This window comes from Harmonia axyridis, chromosome 5 (genome assembly GCF_914767665.1).
Source record: "Harmonia axyridis chromosome 5, icHarAxyr1.1, whole genome shotgun sequence".
In the NCBI taxonomy this organism is placed as follows: Eukaryota; Metazoa; Arthropoda; class Insecta; order Coleoptera; family Coccinellidae; genus Harmonia; species Harmonia axyridis.
Window position 1 is genome coordinate 43,424,196 of NC_059505.1, and position 20,998 is coordinate 43,445,193.

At 36.3% G+C, this 20,998-nt stretch overlaps 1 protein-coding gene across 2 annotated transcripts in view; it reads left to right on the forward strand.

Annotated features, from left to right (window-relative positions):
• Positions 1-240: 240 nt before the first annotated feature.
• The window catches only part of LOC123681227 (BMP and activin membrane-bound inhibitor homolog), a 40,958-nt gene continuing 20,200 nt past the window's right edge, over positions 241-20,998 (forward strand). The window contains exon 1 of one of the 2 annotated variants that reach the window (XM_045619491.1): positions 241-518. In XM_045619491.1, the coding sequence (XP_045475447.1) occupies positions 446-518 (73 nt within the window). In that variant the 5' untranslated portion in view covers positions 241-445. Of the gene's footprint in view, positions 519-4,609; positions 5,045-20,998 lie in introns of those variants that run through there. The other variant, XM_045619490.1, reaches the window with a different exon arrangement.

A 20,998-nucleotide genomic window follows, 5' to 3' on the forward strand; every position in this document is an offset into this window, starting at 1 on the left:
CTGTAAGGAAAAACACGTACTTAACGGAGCTTTCCAGCGACGAAAATAGACTCTCATGAGGAAAATCAAAGAAAACCATTGCGGGAATCACAGAATTTCAAAAACATTAAACTGTCGATTGGTGATTTTCCGATCAGTTGTCTTTTGATAAATTCCAAAATGGATGCCTAGAAATAAAAAAAAAACGTATTCAATTATGATGTCTTCATTGTCTTCCACATGCGAAGGTTGTAGAAAATTCCCTGGGAATGATTCCTGATCCAATATTACTGTGCTCGTGTTGTTGACGATAAACCCAAGATATTTATGAGTGTGTTTTCATGTAACTGACGATAATTATGAGAATCTCTAGATATCCCGCTGAAAAGGGAGTCGATTAAATGAACAGAAAAGAAGTGAGAGAAATTGAAAAACAACGAAGAGAACTCTACATCGAGAAGACGAGATGATACAGAATGGATCTCAGCGAGAGGTCCAAGGGCTGCCATGGACCGAAGGATTTTTATACTACACTAAAGGTGAGTTGTCACACAAAAGCTTCTGATTCCACTTCAATGCTTTCCTGCTTTTTTCTCGATGTTATGCTTGAATTTTTTTCTGCTATTGAAACGAAATTTTGAACGATGCTTGAAATGGTTATTCTCTCTATACTCACAAAATTTTCCCTCCTCCGAAAGGACAAATTTCTACAATAGCGAATTGGACCTTATCGTTTGAGACCATTTCCGGTTGATAATTCGAGAATTACAGACTTTGTGACGCAATGATAGAGGGATCTGTTTGGGGATCGTGCGCTCGAAGATGTTTATCGTGAATCATAATTTTTCAAGACGGAAAAGCATTTGGAAAACATAATTTTCCAACTTGCGAAAGACCATTCGGTTATGATAAGAAGGGGAAATTGAAATTATGAAAGAGCTGCACTAAAAGCTGCGCAAGCGAGGATGTGGAGAATGTGCAATACTGGAAAGAAAAGTAAAACTGATAGGACCAAGGGCGTAGATCTTTTTTTTCTTGGGAGGGGGGGTACTTAATCGAAACAAAAATTTTGACGACAACATTTACCTATATCTGTAATGTGAGAAAAAGAAGTTTGATAACGAACCAAAATACTGGAAATAATTTTTTTTATTACCAATTCAGTTGTTTTTACCTTATACTGGGTGTTCCTAAATTAGAGCTACGGAGGAAAATGAGAGATTCCTTGGATAATTTCAAGACTGAAAAGTCTCATTAATATGTTTCTAATGTGGCGTACTTTTTAGTGATGCTTATATCAATTTAGCAAATCTTTATTGATCTTTGATACAGAGTGGGTAACCAAAACTTGTAATAACATTACATTTTTTTTATCATTCATTTTTTTTATTCATTATTAATTTTTTTTTTCTTTTTTTATTAATTTTTTTATAATTCATTACAGTTTTTTTCTATTATTCATTCATTACTGCTTACTAGCTCTATAATAATTTGGATTTTCCTGAGGATTTCAAGAGAGCTTTTTGAATTTTTTTTTCTCGAAATCGATAGCAGATACGACAAAACTGTAACAAACCAAAAAGTGCAGTACAGGACCAAAGTTTCTTTTTACATTTTTCTAAACAACCAGCGGCTAGAAAAACAAATTAAAGAAAAATTTTATCGAAACTAACGGGTGTTTTTTTTCGAGGTATATAACTTTAAGTTGGCATTACTGTTCAAGATGGCTACCGATTCAACAGCTGTCAAGTGATTTATTCTCAGTTTGGTTTGGCAATTCATCATGAATAGACTCACGCCTGAACAACGCTTGCAAATAGTGCAATTTTATTTCGAAAATAATGGTTCTGTGCGGAATACGTATCGCGCACTACGTCCATTTTATTTTGTTTAGCGATGAAGCGCACTTCTGGTTGAATGGCTACGTCAACAAACAAAACTGCCGCATTTGGAGTGAAGCTAATCCTCAAGTGTATGTCGAAACACCGTTAAATCCAGAAAAACTGACTGTATGGTGCGCTTTAAGGGCTGGTGGAATCATTGGTCCGTACTTCTTCAAAAACGATGATGACCAGAACGTTACAGTCAATGGTAATCGGTATAGAACCATGATTACTAACTTTTTCATTCCTGAATTGAACAACCATGATGTTCAGGAGCTGTGGTTCCAACAAGACGGCGCAACATGTCACACAGCTCGTGCCGCAATCGATTCATTGAAAGACAAGTTTGGTGACGCCTAATTTCACGTTTTGGAACTGTGAATTGGCCTCCAAGATCTTGTGATTTAACACCGCTAGACTACTTTCTGTGGGGCTATGTAAAGTCATTGGTCTATGCGGATAAGCCACAAACCCTTGACCATTTGGAAGACAACATTCGCCGTGTTATTGCCGATATACGGCCACAAATGTTGGAAAAAGTAATCGAAAATTGGACGTCCAGATTGGACTACATCCGAGGCAGCCGTGGCGGTCATATGCCAGAAATCATATTTAAAATGTAATGCCACAAGATTATCTTGCGAATAAATAAAATTCATGTCAATCGAATAATCCATCGTTGTTTCATTGCAATTTAAAGTTCTATAGCTCTAAAAAAAACACCCTTTATACTAACATAAACTGAAAGATTACAAATTACGCAAAACCTGGTACAGATTAAAATTCCGAAAGCATATCATCAGAAATAATCCGTCAGAAAAAGTCTGCCCTGAAACCTTCATCCGATATCAATAATTGAGTGTCACAAAGACCATGACAGGTAGTTTACATCCTGATGTCCATTCAGGGGTTTGCTGCATTGTACGCTTAAGCAAAGTCTCAAGTATCGCTTTCGGCAATTGGTTGCGACCGCCTTATGACCCGTTCACACGCGTCGGTCGACTGGATTTCAACTCGGAGGTAGGTCCTACAAAATTCACTAAAATTTCAATATAGAAAAATATCTCATATAATTTTCATTCTATTAATGCCTATTATCCTATGAATTGAAAAAGAATTGCACCAAAAATAATAATTCTTTGGTGAATCAATGGTAGTTCAATAAAATGTAAAAATACACTCTGGTCTAGTAGGTACTAGATTTTTTGTTTTCTTCTTGTTTTGCCTTATCTGCTACAGATTTCAAACAATTCTCTCGTAATCTAGAAAAATTCAAATTATCATGAAAATATAGTAAGTAAGCAGTGTATCTTGTAGTCTTTTTTTTTAATTTAATCGAATCTTTATAAATTTTTGTCGCAGATCGAGGAAATAAATATCAAAACTAAGAATTGATTCAATCTTAGTTTTTATGTTTATTTCTTCGCTACGATACGTCAAAATTTGACAGTAGTCTGACCATTAGTTTGTGTGAGTGTAGCTACTTTTGTTATTTGAAAAAGGATGGAAAAAAAATTATTTCGTTTTCTGATAAAATATTGCTTTTTGAAGGGAAAAAATACAGTTGTAGCAAAATCTTGGCTTGATGAAGAGTGTCCAGGGTCTGCACCAGGAAAATCAACCATCATTAATTGGTATGCTAAGTTTAAACGTGGTGAAATGAGCACCGAAGACGGTGAACGCAGTGGACGCCCAAAAGATGCTGTCAAGTGAAGTAAGTTCACAAAATAATTTCGAATGGCCATAAAGTGGAGTTGATCGAGTTAGCAGTAGCAGACATTTTGAAGATATCATCTGAACGTATACATTATATCATTCACGAATATTTCTGCATGAGAAAGCTGTGTGCAAAATGGGTGCCGCGCGAGCTCACAATCGATCAAAAGCAACAACGTGTTAATGATTTTGAGCAGTGTTTGAAGCTGTTTAAGTGTAATAAACCTGAATTTTTGCGTCGATATGTGACAATGGATGAAATATGGCTCCATAATTTCACTCCGGAGTCTAATCGATAGTAAGTTGAGTGAACTGCACACGATGAACCAAATCCAAAGCGAGGAAAACATAACAGTCAGCTGGCAAGGGTATGGCATCAGTATTCTGGGATGCTTAAGGTATAATATTCATTGATTACCTCCAAAAGGGCCAGACCATCAACAGCGATTATTATACATAGCGTTATTGGATCGTTTAACCGATGAAATCGATAAAAAACGGTCCCATTTGAAGAAAAAAAGGTGCTGTTTCATCAAGACAATGCGCCATGTCACAAATCAATGAAAACAATGGCTAAATTGGGCTTCGAATTGCTTCTGCATCCACCGTATTCACAAGATCTGGTCATCAGCGACTTTTTCCTATTCTCAGACCTCAAAAAAATGCTCGCTGGAAAGGAATTCAGCGCCAATGAAGAAGTAATCGCCGAAACTGAGACCTATTTTGAAGCGAGAGACAAATCGTACTTCAAAAATGGTTTCGAAAAGTTGGAAGATCGCTATAATCGCTGTAACACCCTCGAAGGCAACTAAGTCGAATAATAAAATCAAATTATGCAAAAAAAAATGGGTTTCACTATGGTAGATCGTGGACTTTTCAATTGGCCTGTTACTCGTCAACTGTTTAAAGATATCAGCTTCAAAATTGATAGCGGGCTATTTGGAAGTGAATCTGTAATTGGAAAAACCCTTGTTGAGACGTGCGAACCGGGCCTAAGCAGAATTAAGGTGGTATGAGGCCGAGCAAGCGCCAGTCCCATTCGAAAGTTGCCAAGCTCGTCTGTCCGACAGACCGCAAGCTGTTTCTTTCAGTCTCAAAGCGATCGTCGTGCTCAGAACAGTGTGTATTGTGCGCTCAGTCCCTTCAAGTGGCGCCACACGTACGTACGTGAGTTCGAGATCGCTTAAACCCCGATACGGTCCAGAGCTGATGACCGTAGTCCGGCCTGACCTCATCATCGGGTTTAGATGTCAATCTGATTACGTCCAAGTGTGTTAGTAGTAGTAATAGTTCATCAAGAACCGAAGACATGGATCTTAGATCCGTTTACGAATTTGTGACTGTGATAACTCTGGTGATTAGTTGGGCGTCTTGTTCCGACGTCAGCGACGCCGAAGATGCTGTTAGAGTCAACAGGCCGATAGTGAGGACTGATAATGTCCAGCCCTGGGTCAGATTTTCATCAGGTAGGTGCTTTCATATGGAAAGTAATGTGTTTCTCTTTAAGAGGTGACTGAAGCTGGGAAATGCCTCATTTTTACTTCAGTGTCAAAGCAGACGAATTCGCAAGAAACCTAGAAGGAATTTCCCAGAAATTTTTAATTTAAAATCCACGTAAACTTCCCAAAACATCCAGTGATATGAACAAACAAATTGGAACAGTTTGAACTTAACTAAACGAGAAGAGAGTTTTGCAGACGGTTTAAAATCTTTTTCAACGGGTTTTTAAGTTCTAAGGCAGAATGAATGAATTTTTAAAGCACGCGTAACGTTACAAATGATTTTAAATGAGCTTGTTCAGGTGCAGAATCCGCTATTTTTCGTAATAACTGCATCATAACTTCGAGAATATGATGGGAATAAACTTTAGATCGGGATAATATCCTTTCAGATTGTTGTCGGCAAACTTATTTGACAGTTCGTACGATTGATTATTTTAAGATGGTTGAGAATCGAAGATAATTTTTATCCGAAGTTAGTAGAAGATGCTGAGTCGAATTTGGTACTAGGAAAGTCTAGGAATTCGTATTGTAGAGAGTATAAAAGTTCAGGCGATGTATCGGGAAGAAACATATTATCCAAAATTAAAAGTTGGACTTGTTTTTGCTGCTTGACAACCTTCAAAACGTGTTTTTATCTTGAAATTTTGCCCGTTTTGTAGTTCATAGGATGAAGATTGTGGAGTTGAAGTAACAAAAATATAGAAGAATAATAATATGATGAACTGTCATTCCTTAACGTATGTCGTATATCCCTATTCATTTAAAGGGTGTTTTTTTAGAGCTATAGAACTTTAAATTGCAATAAAACAACGATGGATTATTCGATTGACATGAATTTTATTTATCCGCAAGATAATCTTGTGGCTTTACATTTTAAATATGATTTCTGGCATATGACCGCCACGGCTGGCTCGGATGTAGTCCAATCTGGACGTCCAATTTTCGATGACTTTTTCCAACATTTGTGGCCGTATATCGGCAATAACACGGCGAATGTTGTCTTCCAAATGGTCAAGGGTTTGTGGCTTATCCGCATAGACCAATGACTTTACATAGCCCCACAGAAAGTAATCTAGCGGTGTTAAATAACAAGATTTTGGAGGCCAATTCACAGGTCCAAAACGTGAAATTAGGCGGTCACCAAACGTGTCTTTCAATAAATCGATTGTGGCACGAGCTGTGTGAAATGTTGCGCCGTCTTGTTGGAACCACAGCTCCTGGCAATACCTCCTATATCGTTACTTACTATATCGTTATGAATGTATATTATATTTCATTCAATATAATATACATTCATAATGATATAATAAAATTGTGGATTTAAAAATATATCACAATCCGACAATCTAACCATGTTGGAGACATGTAAAAATTGCGTATATTCCCTCTATCTATGTTTTTTACTCCATGGAAAACCCCAAACCAAAATACGAAACGAAACGTCGAACATAGATCACGCCATAGAACCCAAAGCTCTTCTTCCTAAAAATTCCTCGGCCACCTCGCGTTCTGCGATCTGCGACCGTTTACAGTTAGTAGCGAAAGTCGCACAAAAACAAGGCATAAGAAAAGAAACATCAATCGCTCCCGTTCCAATCAACCGCTCCCGTTCCAATCAACCGCTCCCGTTCCAATCAACCGCTCCGTTACCTGCGCGCTACAGATCGAGACTTCTTCGATGGCCGGACGGATGACCGTTTTTTTCCTTTTCGTTCTTTCGTTCCATCTCTCTTCCTTCAAAGACGGGTGCGTGTGCCGTGAAAAAAAAAAAGAGAACACGACATCGTATTTATCGCTAAATTATGCGGAAGGTACGTACGAAGGAAATTCTTGAAGCCAATTAAAGATAACTGCACGGCAACGGAGAGAGGATGCTGCTCGAAAAATATGAACGTCGCCCGTTGCTCGAGGAAGGATGTGGGCACTTGGTTCAATAGGTTCCGGGCCCAGCTAGTGAAAGAAAGCGGTACTTTTCCATTGAAAAAGAGTTTTCTAGGATTGACAGCAAATATTAATTTTGCAGACACTTATCAATCTGCAAAGTATTACTTTTTCTGCCTAGATAGCAAAATAATTATTCTTAATGCGAATAAAACATTCAACATTTTCTGACAATCTATATTGTTTGCCACCTTCCTTATTCCTAGAGGAGTAAGTCTGACTGACTGTTTGGTGTGCTTTATGGGCTGGTGGAATCATTGGTCCGTACTTCTTCCAAAACGATGATGGCCAGAACGTTACAGTCAATGGTGATCGGTATAGAGCTATTATTACTAACTTTTTCATTCCTGAATTGAACAACCATGATGTCCAGGAGCTGTGGTTCCAACAAGACGGCGCAACATGTCACACAGCTCGTGCCACAATCGATTTATTGAAAGACAGGTTTGGTGACCGCCTAATTTCACGTTTTGGACCTGTGAATTGGCCTCCAAGATCTTGTGATTTAACACCGCTAGACTACTTTCTGTGGGGCTATGTAAAGTCATTGGTCTATGCGGATAAGCCACAAACCCTTGACCATTTGGAAGACAACATTCGCCGTGTTATTGCCGATATACGGCCACAAATGTTGGAAAAAGTAATCGAAAATTGGACGTCCAGATTGGACTACATCCGAGCCAGTCATATGCCAGAAATCATATTTAAAATGTAATGCCACAAGATTATCTTGCGGATGAATAAAATTACTGTCAATCGAATAATCCATCGTTGTTTTATTGCAATTTAAAGTTATATAGCTCTAAAAAACACCCTTCATAATACAATTGATGCAATTTATAAGTACTTGCGAAGGTATATTACAAAATGTCCTCTTTCCTGGATACAAACGAACAAAAAAACAAAATCTCAACGTCTAACTACCTAACTGTAAAAAAAATGATACGAACAAATATTGAATTCCCGACAATCTCGCGAGGTAACTTTGTGCAGTATCGTCTCGTATGGGATAAGATCGAGGAGGCCATTCAAATCTCTTTCATAATTATCAAGACCGGTTAAAAGCTTCGGTTGTAAAACAAAGTCACTCCAGGTGGTGAGGCAGTAGGCTCCGACTTTGTACAAAAAGACGTATGGGAGACGGTAGTATCTATTTACTCGACGTAGCAACTTGAGAGGCTCAAACAATGCCTCGACGATTCGTCTCGTTCTTCTGAACGATCTCGAATGGGTTTGTTATTATAATGGGCTTGTACACTTTTATATACACTTCATGGCTAGTAGAGTTTATTCACGAGAATAGGCTTTTTGACAGTATAAAAAATGTTGTCCTATTCAATGACATCCTGATGAATTACACCTTTAAGAGCGATATACATTTATTCGATTTTAAAATTTGCAAAAACAATGGCAAATGGCGATTCAAGACTCTATTTATTATAGACGGGAGGTTCTCTAACTTTCCTATAAGACTTGGAAACAACCAAACTTTCAAAATACATTGCTTTTCAATGAGAGGTTTCATCTCAGAATAATAAACATAGATAGAGGGAGCATATGTAATTTTCAGTAAGAGAATTTTGTCCCCAACATGAACTATCAAGTTTGACATGAAGCGCGCGGAAATGAAAACATATCAGTGATACGATATTTCACTCAATTCGGAAGTTTCTCCATAAAGAACGCTCTTCTTATGTCCCATAGTGAATCAACGCTTCATATTAACTCAGAATATATTGAAATAATTACCTAAATATATCAGAAATTCAGAAAACAAACTTCAAGCGCGCCAAACGACATGAAACAACCGATGACACTAGGAGAGCAAAAGTTGCCAAACCTTGGATTTCAGCAGGTAGATACAGAAAATAATAAATATTCTACTAATTATAAATTCGACAATTAGGAAAAATATCGTATTCCAAATATTCAAATTTGCATATTTATTCGGAAATCACTCAAATAAAAATATTTCATTCGATATAATATACATTCATAACGATATAGTAAAATTGTGGATTTGAAAATAAATAACAATCCGACAACGTAAATCAACCATGTTGGGGACATGTAAAAATTGGGTATATCCCCTCTATCTATGTTTATTACTCTATGGGTTTCATTTTGAATAGCCCGCTATCTGTTCAGCTGTCATCTTTTGAAAAGTTAAAACTACGCCTTCCTCTTTATAATTGAAATAAAAATCCATTGATTTCTCTTAAAATATACTCGTTTTTTTCAATTTCAATTTTTTTCAATATCAAAATGAAGCCTCATATTAGAAAATCCTATAGGTTCAGAAATTTTATTCCTAAAACTTCAAAAGTAAAAATATCAAAACTTTTCGATAATCACTTTGTGGGCTGATATGAATATTTTTCACGAATTGCGCCTCCTGTATATCTCTATATAAACAGATCTCGTCGTGGATGCAGTCTTTTAGAATCCATTAATTGTGGCCGTTTATCACTTCACATGAGGTCCATTTAGAATTCAGGGAATTACGTTAACATGGCCACTCTATCATCCTCTTTGTTTTAACTTCTTTTTTAAGGTGGGCTAGGCGCACAGCGGCCAAATAAAAGAAGTCGACTAGCGACCACACAATGGACATTCCTATTGTCGATGATGGTAGTCGAAGTATTTTGAGAGCGGACTTCTCCGCAAATACGTCTGCCCTTTTGTCTCTCTTGGCTCGCTCCGATCGGCCACACACAAAGCCAGATCCGTATTTCGGTGATTTTTTTTCAGCGACTATTCCAATAATTAAGAAAAGTTACTCAACGGTTAATCGACGACAAAATCATGAAATTGAAACGATACAGAGAAGATTAGCAATGAGTGTTGGGATTGCCTTCTGCAACGAGTATTAGACGATATTTTCTCTATTTCAGTCAAGTTTTCTGAAATATTGTCGAAATTCAATGAAAAATTGAGATAATAACGGGTGTTTTTTTTCGAGGTATATAACTTTGAGTTGGCATTACTGTTCAAGATGACGACCGATTTAACAGCTGTCAAGTGATTTATTCTCAGTTTAGTTTGGCAATTCATCATGAATAGACTCACGCCTGAACAACGCTTCCAAATAGTGCAATTTTATTTCGAAAATAATGGTTCTGTGCCGAATACGTATCGCGCACTACGTCCATTTTATTTTGTTTAACGATGAAGCGCACTTCTGGTGGAATGGCTACCTCAATAAACAAAACTGCCGCATGGAGTGAAGCTAATCCTCAAGTGTTTGTCGAAACACCGTTACATCCAGAAAAACTGACTGTTTGGTGCGCTTTATGGGCTGGTGGAATCATTGGTCCGTACTTCTTCAAAAACGATGATGGCCAGAACGTTACAGTCAATGGTGATCGGTATAGAGCCATGATTACTAATTTCTTCATTCCTGAATTGAACAACCATGATGTCCAGGAGCTGTGGTTCCAACAAGACGGCCCAACATGTCACACAGCTCGTGCCACAATCGATTTATTGAAAGACACGTTTGGTGACCGCCTAATTTCACGTTTTGGACCTGTGAATTGGCCTCCAATATCTTGTGATTTAACACCGCTAGACTACTTTCTGTGGGGCTATGTAAAGTCATTGGTCTATGCGGATAAGCCACAAACCCTTGACCATTTGGAAGACAACATTCGCCGTGTTATTGCCGATATACGGCCACAAATGTTGGAAAAAGTCATCGAAAATTGGACGTCCAGATTGGACTACATCCGAGCCAGCCGTGGCGGTCATATGCCAGAAATCATATTTAAAATGTAATGCCACAAGATTATCTTGCGGATAAATAAAATTCATGTCGATCGAATAATCCATCGTTGTTTTATTACAATTTGAAGTTCTATAGCTCTAAAAAAAACACCCTTTACATCTTAGTGACTTCTGTATTGTATCTTGGCAGTTGGTGTGACTGTTACGAAAATTGACAGATTACGGAATTTAAATTTAAATCGTACGTTTCGAATTTTGAAATAATTTGTAATTACGCATTAAATTCGTGAATTATGTCTGACGAAATCGATTTAACACCAAAAGAATTAAGAGAAATTGCGAATAATGTTGTAAATCATTTCATTATATCCAAATTATATCGACAATTATTGACGTTCGTTGAAATTTGATAGGATTGGAAGTCAGTATAAACAACCAAGTAATGAGTTCATTACAACACTGCTTTTAGTACTATAATGAACTCATTACGATACTAAAATAGAGAATAGTAATTTACGTAACAAGTCCGGAAAATAGGGTTTTTTTGGACGAATAGACAAAATTCCAGGACGAGCGTAAGCGAGTCCTGGAAGTCTGTGAGTCCAAAAAAACCATTTTCGGGCGTGTTGCGTACAATATTTTTTCGGCAACCATGTAAAATAACACTATCGCTGCTGCTTTCCATATTTTATTGCGATTGCGATCAAAAAACATGCAAATTTTTGACAACTAATTTCATATGAACTGTCAGCCGTTATCTCGGTTGCTATGGATTCTATGATTCTTTTCCGGCCTAATCCGGGAAGTACGTACTTTCCGGACTAGGCCGGGAAATGCTACTTTCTCAGAGAAAAAGCGTCCGGAAAGTGAGCACTTCCCGGACGGTTGCCGAAAAAAATAATTTAAACTCTCCCCAAGTTTCTGATCTGAGAAAACGTTGTTGAATTACCAACCACTAATTCTGGGACACCCTGCACTAAAATGCATCGTAATTTTCGTTGTGCAACAATTGGCCAGAGGTCAGTACGATGTCCGCCAAACGCACATTCGAAACTCCCATACAGTTCGACACTGAAACGCGCTAATAAACCTAGCTAGAGCATTAAGTATGCAAATACTGACGATGAAACGTCCTGTGGAATTCTGGCTCGTTCGTACACACATTATTGATAATTTATGCAAATTGCATTTCCAATCCGTTGCGACACACGCAACATGCACATATCATCCGAACGGCGATACGTGCGGGGAAAGACAATAAGTCAAAGCGATGCAACAACTATACTCGATCGGTGAATACAAATTGATCGTCGTAAATAAAGCCAGATATTGTTTTCTGCGCGATCGACGCGATAAACAACAATGATGCCAGAAAGGAGAAGGGTACGTAAAGAGATTTGCACGGATCTAACGTCTTGAGACAAAAATAGGGTTAATCATATCAAGCTACTTGATTTTTAGCAGTTTTATTGTGTAGTGTCACATCAATGAAAAAATGATGAAATGAGAAGGAACCTTGCAAAAAACACTATTATTTATTATACTTATTGTATAAAAGAACCGAAAGTATCAACTTTTTTGAAATAGAAACATAAATTGAATCACTATAAATCATAACAAAATAAAAAATAATAAAAAATGAAGTTTCTCAGTACTGAGAAACCTCCAGGCTTTGTTTGATTTCATAATTTGCCATCCAGGATCTAAGACACATGAAGCATCTTATAGATTCATCGCCTAACCTATTGCGGGTTTTTGTAACTGTAAGAGCAGCTCTGGAAAATTGTCTTTCAACAGGAGCTGAAGATGCTGGCGTTGATAAAAATCAAGTTTGGAAAGATATTTCTCTAATTCTGTGGTTATTCCGTTCATTCTTCCACATCTTATAGAACAAAATCGTGCGAGAATATATCAGAAACGCACAGTTTTCATGGTTATATTTTATTATTCTATGTTGGTACTCCGAACTTTCCGCCACGGCTTTATCTGTCAATTCATCAATTTGCCTTAAAGAATCAGTTCTGCCAACCAATATTTTTTAATGCAAAAATCACTAAAATATATTTATGGAAATATTTCATTAATTTCAATGAAAATGCAATGAATTAGAAAATATAATGTATAATACTCGTACAGAAGGCTCATTCTACCACTCGTTCATTCCAAAACTCGCCACTTCGTTTTTGAATTTTGAACTCGTGGAAGAATATCAATGCCTTCTGCACTTGTATTATAAATTACTATTCTGAAACTCCCAAAATCTACCAATAGATTCCATAGAAATATGAGAAAACTACTAATAAAGTTACACTGGAGAATACTTAAGTTTCTCGGCGCTCGAGGAATCCCCTTATTTAGTCTAAGCGAGCACAAGATTGCAGAAATATATGCCGTGCGACGCGTGCATATCAAGCTCAAGTATGTAATTTTTCACGAGCTTGATTTTCAAGTCAAGTAGTTGGTTAAAATGGCAAGCCACTTGGTTTGCTGAATCCCTAATTGACCGAGATCTTATGGTCTGTTGTGGCCCCCATCAGAGCTCTTCTCCCCACTGCACCATCTACAGCTAGCCTTCCAATTCCAGAGTTCTAAGCTAGTCAAGGATCTGGAATGGCTTACATCCTCACTTCCACGAGTTTCTAGTCCAAAACCCTTTTCCATTGGTTTGCGAAGGCAATTCTATGATCAGAGATCAGGAGTCTCTTCTTCCTCTCCACAGAATCTGTACTAGCCATTTTCTGAGGAACCAATGTCTATTTGGTGGTTTCTCAGGCGGCAACTTCCTATAAGGAGGCCAGTGAGAAGGCGTAGCATGTTCTTACTAACATTCAGATTCTTTTCAGATGTTAAAGTTCCAAAGGAACTTTTTAAGAGATCCCTGGAAGATTCCGCCAGAGTATTTCCCTTTAAGTTTCCTCCATGTCTCAAAATCCACTCACAGATATTACATATAACCTTTATTTTCATTCCACCTGAGATAGCCATACATATAACTGAATTTTCGAATAATCTATAAAATTGATGCCATTTTAGTACATTAATATATGAGCTGTCAGCTTGAAATTTGGTGCAAAGATCGGTTGTTATACCGCGTTGATCCTCCTAAATTGACAACCCATAAATTTCACAGGGTAAAAGTTAAGCGATAAAATTGAAAAAACACTCAATCACGAAATTGAAAATTTCATCGACTGAGTTCTAACTGCCCAAAAGCCGGATGGATCAAATGGAAGAACCTGTTCGAATTTTGAAAGTCACCGTTGGTAATTGTCGAATCTGAAGAGCGAAGACTGTGTTTAATAGGATCTGTCCGGCAACAAGGGAAAAACAAACAGTGTTGAAGGCTGAAATATCAATCATCTTTTACAGTGTGTTTATTATGGGAGATTAGGTTTGTTCTTTGCGCCTCGCAAGTTTATCCAAAGATTGATTCGATAACGCAATTTTGTTCTAATTTTTCCTTTTCTACATTTTCAAAAAGTAAAAATGCGAAAATTTGATTTGGTAGATTTTTGGAATGCTCATTCATCAAACATTGTTTTGTCCCAATATTCGATTTTCTGTCCCTCCGGTCGACGAGATTCAAGATAACTTTCGAACGGAAGGACCAAGAACAAGTTTTATAGTTACTTTCTATGTTTTTACTACCAATAATTGGTAATTAACCATTTGGGAATTACATTTTGTTACCGCGAAGTTTCAACCTTATTTTAGGTTCATCTTCAGGCACTGAAGGTTCTACAAATGGTACATAGTTTTATATGAATTTAAGTACAGAAAAGTGATAAGTAAAACCAAGAAAAGGGCCTATAAAATTTGATAAAGAAGAAGAAAACATTTTTAACAACAATGTTTGGGATTTTAGGTATCATTTCAACTAATAAACACGGCTTTATACAAAATCTGGGGAATGATACAGGATTCAAACTTACTGGTATTAACCTCGTTCCTTCTGTCTATCAATTAATACTGAAATCGTTCCTCAAATACTCTTATTTATGAAAACAAGCCAATTCCTTCAACGACACCGTACTAATTTGAATGACAATTTATTTGTTTGGATTCCGAACACTGGCAGGAGAACCATAAATGGCGTTGTGTGACGTCACACTAATAGAGCGTATAACACAGAATTCTCTAAAAATCCTGATTTCGAGGGACGAATCCCACGATGCGGCAACAAGCCGCCAACGTCGCGGCAAATCTACACAGAACGTATAGAGGGAGATAAGGAGGAAGACCGCTATCTCTTGAACAAGGCAAAGCACTCCGGGCTCAGGTAAGTGAAATAATTAATGCGTCTGAAGGATCGAGGCCTGCAAGATAACGTTGAAAGCCTTCTCGAAATTTACGATGCCCCCAATCGGAAACAGGTAACCTGTACGATTTTTCTTCAATTTGTCAGCCGTGTTTTGGCGCACGGAGGACCCTAATGGACGTATAGAAGAAGATCGATCAGAGAATTATCGTTTTTTCTAACGACAGATGTGATGGTTACCTAATGCACAAAAGTTTTCAGCCTTTAAAATCGAGAGATCGTACGATCTAACCTCGGAGTAATAAACATAGATAGAGGGAGCTTGTATCGTTTTCAGTAAGCAAATTTTGTCCCCAACATGAACTATTAAATTTGACTTGAAGCGCGCGGAGATGAAAGCATATCAGTGATACGATATTTCACTCAATTCGCGAGTTTCTCCACAAAGAACGCACTTCTTATGTCCCATAGTGAATCAACGTTTCATATTAACTCAAAATATATTGAAATAAATACCTAAATATATCAGAAATTCAGAAAACAAACTTCAAGCCTGCCAAACGACGTGAAACAACCGATGACACTAGGAGAGCAAAAGTTGCCAAACCTTGGATTTCAGCAGGTAGGTACAGAAAATAATGAATATTCTGCTTATTATAAATTCGACAATTAGGAAAATATCGGATTCCAAATATTCAAATTCATATATTTAATCGGGAATCACTGAAATAAATGTATTTCATTCAATATAATATACATTCATAACGATATGGTAAAATTGTGGATTTGAAAATATATCACAATCCGACAACGTAATCTAACCATGTTGGGGACATGTAAAAATTGCGTTGGTATACTCCCTCTATCTATGTTCATTTCTCTATGGATTCAACTAGAAGTATACAACGCCTCGTGAATTCATATACATATTTGACGATGTTCGAGGAGCTAGTTCGTGTTGTCAATTTCACTAAAAAGCCAGGATCGAGGCCAGGATTTTCTTTACAAAGTCAAATCGTTTCTTATTTGGTTTGCTACATCTTAAATTCAGTCAAGTAATTGTTGATGAGATGTTATTTCAGCATGATAGACAAGCTGCTTCATATGTCCCTACAAATAAAAATCTAACGGATTGAAATCCGGTGGACGAGGTGGCTATGGCATTAGTCCCCTTCGACCTATCAATTTATTCGTGAAATTTTTATTCAACCAAGCAGCTACATCTCTCCCTCTGTGTGGTGGTGCATCATCGTGCTGATACCACATATTTCCAACAATTTTGAGCTCTAGATCATCAATAATTTGCATATTAATCTGTATTTAAACGATCATTTATAATATCAACTGACTCGTTGTTGAAAATCCTAATCCAAAAGTTGAAACTAAAATGTTGCTGAAATGGCCTTGTTTTAATAGCTTTTGAATTTTGCAGTGTCCATTCATGTTCATTATGATTGTTGTTGATACTATCCTTATCGAAATAAACCTGATCAGATGAGATGACAAAAGAAATAAATCTATTATTTTGTACAAGCTGTTGAAGTAACCCTTGACAAAATTCTAGTTGTCATATCAACTAGTATTTTCCTTAGTCGGCTAACTTTCAATTAAAACATGAAAATAAATAATTTCAAATTCAAAGTACTGTATAAAATTCACAAGTTTTTTTTAGCGTGATAGAAGACACTTTCGTTTAAATATCTGAATAATTTCGTAAATAAATATATCGAAATATCATCATGTTGGGTTCTTGTTTTTCATAAAATTGAATGCGTTGTTATGGAGACGTCGGTAGAATCGCTTGATTAGTCTAGCAACCAATAAACCGTCTTGGCAACAGTTAGCATCAGGAACTCACAACGCTTAATCTTATAAAATCTCAATTTGTATTGGTGTTTCGAATTTATTGTCTAGTGGAGAGATTTCAGAATCCCTTTGAATTAGGCTGGCACATTTCCGGGCTCGATTTTTGAGAGAATTAATTTGGTGAAGACCGCAACCTCATAAATTGATAATTAATAAGAGAAAATTGGAAAATGGCGTGAAATGAAAAGTTCTCATAACTTATTTATTACTGGTGCTATGAACATGAAACAAAAACATTCTAGAGGCACATTTTTCGGTAGAATCCATTGGTGTATTACATTGTTTTTTATTGCAATTAGTTTTGGAGCTGTATTACAAATTTATGTTTTTTTTCAATGTAAACCATAAAAATTTCTATAACAAATGAAATCGCTTGTTCCCATTTTCAAAAATATATAACATAATATATAAATTTCTTATCAAAATCATCAGAAGTTTCAATTTCAAACGAAAAATCAACTACGTGCCTATATGTATAATAATCTGTGAACTTCAGATGATTATAATATTTGATGACCACCAAGATTTCCGGATTTAACAACGTTAGATTTTTTTTGGTCGCACTTCAAGAACAACTTTTATCAATTTGAATATGTTGAAAAAATCGAACGGTGTTAAATCCGGAGACCTTGGTGGCCACCGAATATTTCAATTACACAGTGTGAAATTTAGAATTTTGATGATTTTTATAGTTTGATAAGAAAGACATTTCCCAATTTTATTTTATAGCTAGCAAAAAAATCTATTTGTAACTATGTTATTTAAAGATGCAATGGATGTTTCACAGTTCCTGCAAAACTCGACATCTTCAAGCTTAATAAAATCGAACCTAGTACGGACCAGGAGCAAGCCGAAGAGTAAATAAATGATTTTAAAGCTTTAAAACCGAAGCGGTCTACTTTATTTGCTCGAAGACCGCCACAAAAGCTTTTTACTGCTCCTTAATTGTTTTTCGAGTATAGCTGTACGATTTTCTCTCTCGATAAATAATTAAATAATGAACAGTACGTACCTCTAGAAGTACTGGTATTTTCGAGCCAAAGTACATTCTGCCTTCGGCAATCGAGAAGTCGTTAAATTTAGATTGAGGCAGCTCATCAAGAAAGAATTTTTTCATGAAAGTTTCTTGTAGCTATTTCGAAAATATCAAACTTGATTTGATTGTACAGGGTGGGCAAATTTCGATGTTTTAGCACTTCAATTTTTGAACCAGAGGAGATCTAAATCTGATACCCCATTCTCGTTCTATTTTTCTGAGAAACTAGCAAGTGTCGTATTCTTTTTTGGCCAACCTCTAGTTAACCTGATGTTTTTGCGGTTAAATCCATTTTCTGCTAATTTGAAAAGGACATTCCACGCGAATGGAGAACCATAGCAAGCTAATCACGTAACCAATAAAAGAAAGAGGAATGAAGTTCTTCGTCGTTTGGTCTAATGGCTTTCGCTAATGATGAAATTGACTGACAAAGACAAATCAAATCTGGAATGTCGTCTACATGAGATCACCCACAGAGACAAATCGACTTTTTATTTTCACGTATAAACAGCAAACAGAGACGTCAAACGTTCGATTGACAGCAAAAAGTAGGTTCTTGGAAAAGTAGCAAGACTCCCAGCGTCGCCAGTTCTCCAAAACACGCCGAAAATCTACATAGAATTCTTCAAATTCGAGGAAAAAAAATTATGGACTGAAAGGAAAAGGATATAGCTTTTTACTGGGTGGGCAAATTTCGATATTTTAGCACTACAACTTTTGAACCAGAGGAGATGGACAGACCCTATTCTCGTTCTCTTTTTCTGAGAAACTAATAAGAGTAGTATTCATTTTTGGGAAACTTCTTTTGTTTTCGAGTTATAAGCGAAAATTGGAAAAATGGCGATATCGAAAAACATTTATATCTCCGCTAATAGGTACTGATGATAGAGCTCTTAAATTAAAACATCATACAGGCTCTTTTTTACGTAGAATTCAGTGGCGTGCTCGTCTTTTCAAAAGGGTTTTTAATTGCGAAGCTATGATCCAAAGTTATGTTTTTCCAAATGGAAACACTAGATTTCTGTGCTATTTTTTGACAGCTTAATTTTTCCTGAAGTCAAAAACATATAACATCGTATGGTATCAATATAAATAATGGAAAATCGTCAAAAACCGATGTTATATATTTTTGAAATCAGGAAAAATTAAGCTTTCATAAAATGGAACCGAAATCTAGTGTTCCCATTTGAAAAAACATAACTTCGGATCATAGCTTCATAATTAAAAACCCTTTTGGAAAGACGAGCACGCCACTGGATTCTACGTAAAAAAGTGCCTGTATAATGTTTTTATTTCAGTGCTCTATTATCAGTACCTATTAGCGGAGATATAAATGTTTTTCGATATCGCCATTTTTCCTATTTTCGCTTTTAACTCGAAAACAAAAGAATTTGACGGGTACGTTTCGAATTTTGAAATGATTTATAATCACACATTGAATTCGGGAATTAGGTATGTCTGACGAGATGGATTTAACACCAACAGAATTGAGAGAAATTGCGAATATAATGTCGCAAATCATTTCACTCTATTCAAATTATATTATATTAACAAATGACGTGTGTTGAATTTTGATAGGATTGGAAGTCAGTGTAGACAACCACAAAACGAAAAATATAACTGAAGAGAATGCTGCAATGAGTTCATTACGATACTGAAATAGAGAAAACAAATTTTGTCTAATTAACAAAATTCTCTTTCCTTCTTCAACCTTTTCTGTTTTGGATCCCAAACATTTGTTTACCCTAGGAGTTCAACGACGTAAAATAAACATTTCCCGTGTGTGTTTGTGTTGGTAATTCTGCTTAAAACATCACAAATTGAACTTTGGGTGAATATAGGGGGAATACATTTCAACACCTTTACTAGTCTCTACCAGATATTTGTTTCGAAGAGAGAAATGTTTGAAAGGAATGTTTACGTTACGTTTGTGTAAAAAACGAAAACGAAACCCAAATACAAGATCATCAACTACTTACATAATATACGTAAAGGAAAGAACGTTCTTCCAACATAAAATAAGAGGAACATCTGAATCTCGAACTCAACGCCAAAATTGAGATGAGTGACTTGATTCAATGGTTCATACTCAGTGCTAAAACAAGTCGAAACATGTTCGCTTCCCAATTGAAACATTGCTGCTTTTGTAATAGATTATATCATTTTTTTTGCTCTCCTCTTATTTATTCTGATGATCTAGTATCTCGATTGTGTATACAAACGTTTAAATCAGGGACCGGCAAAAGATAAATAGCAGCCATAATATTTAAAATGGGATCATTATAAAAATAAACTTCGATAAGAATGCCGCCACACTGTTGCTAACTGCATACGATAACTATATGGGAATATTAATTCGAAGAGTGTGGCGAGATAGAATGAGAATCTTTCTGGTAATCGCTTCTTTTTGTGATAAGTTCATGTTCAACTGAACACTTTCTGTTCTTTCCACTACACAAATATTCTATTATTGATTGAGTTGCTGAATCGTTGACTTGTTCGATAGACAAAGAATATCGTAACAAGTGGAACGCAGGGGAATTTAGAACTGAACCCTGCAGCACACCTTGTTCCATAGCTCAAGAACCTTTGAGAATGAAAATTTGTGTTTATACTTTTCACTTCTAGTATAGGATGGTTCGAACATTGTTATTCTTATTTTTTTATGGCAGTGAATTTTTCCAACTTCGTAATATTTGGTATTACAGTCTTATTAGAATTTATTACTGGTAGAATATTATACATGAATTACTCTCTTGACTCTCTGGTATATCTGGATTGAACCAGTGATATACAGGGTATTTAAATCAGATTGAAAAATTTGTAAATGGAAATTTGCAGAATTTTCACCATTTCAAATTATACATCCAGAATATTATGGATTCATAAGATAGGTACGCAAACAGAAGCTCCACAAAATTTATCACCATATGGTGAAATAAACTGGTTTTCGTTGAAACAGCTGTTTTTTTTGCATTAAAAATTAGCATATCACATGATGAAAACTCTGAATTGGAATATCTATGCCAAATTTGAGTTGAATATCTTGTGAGGGAAGGTGAAAAAATCTTGAAAAACATCGAATTTCAAC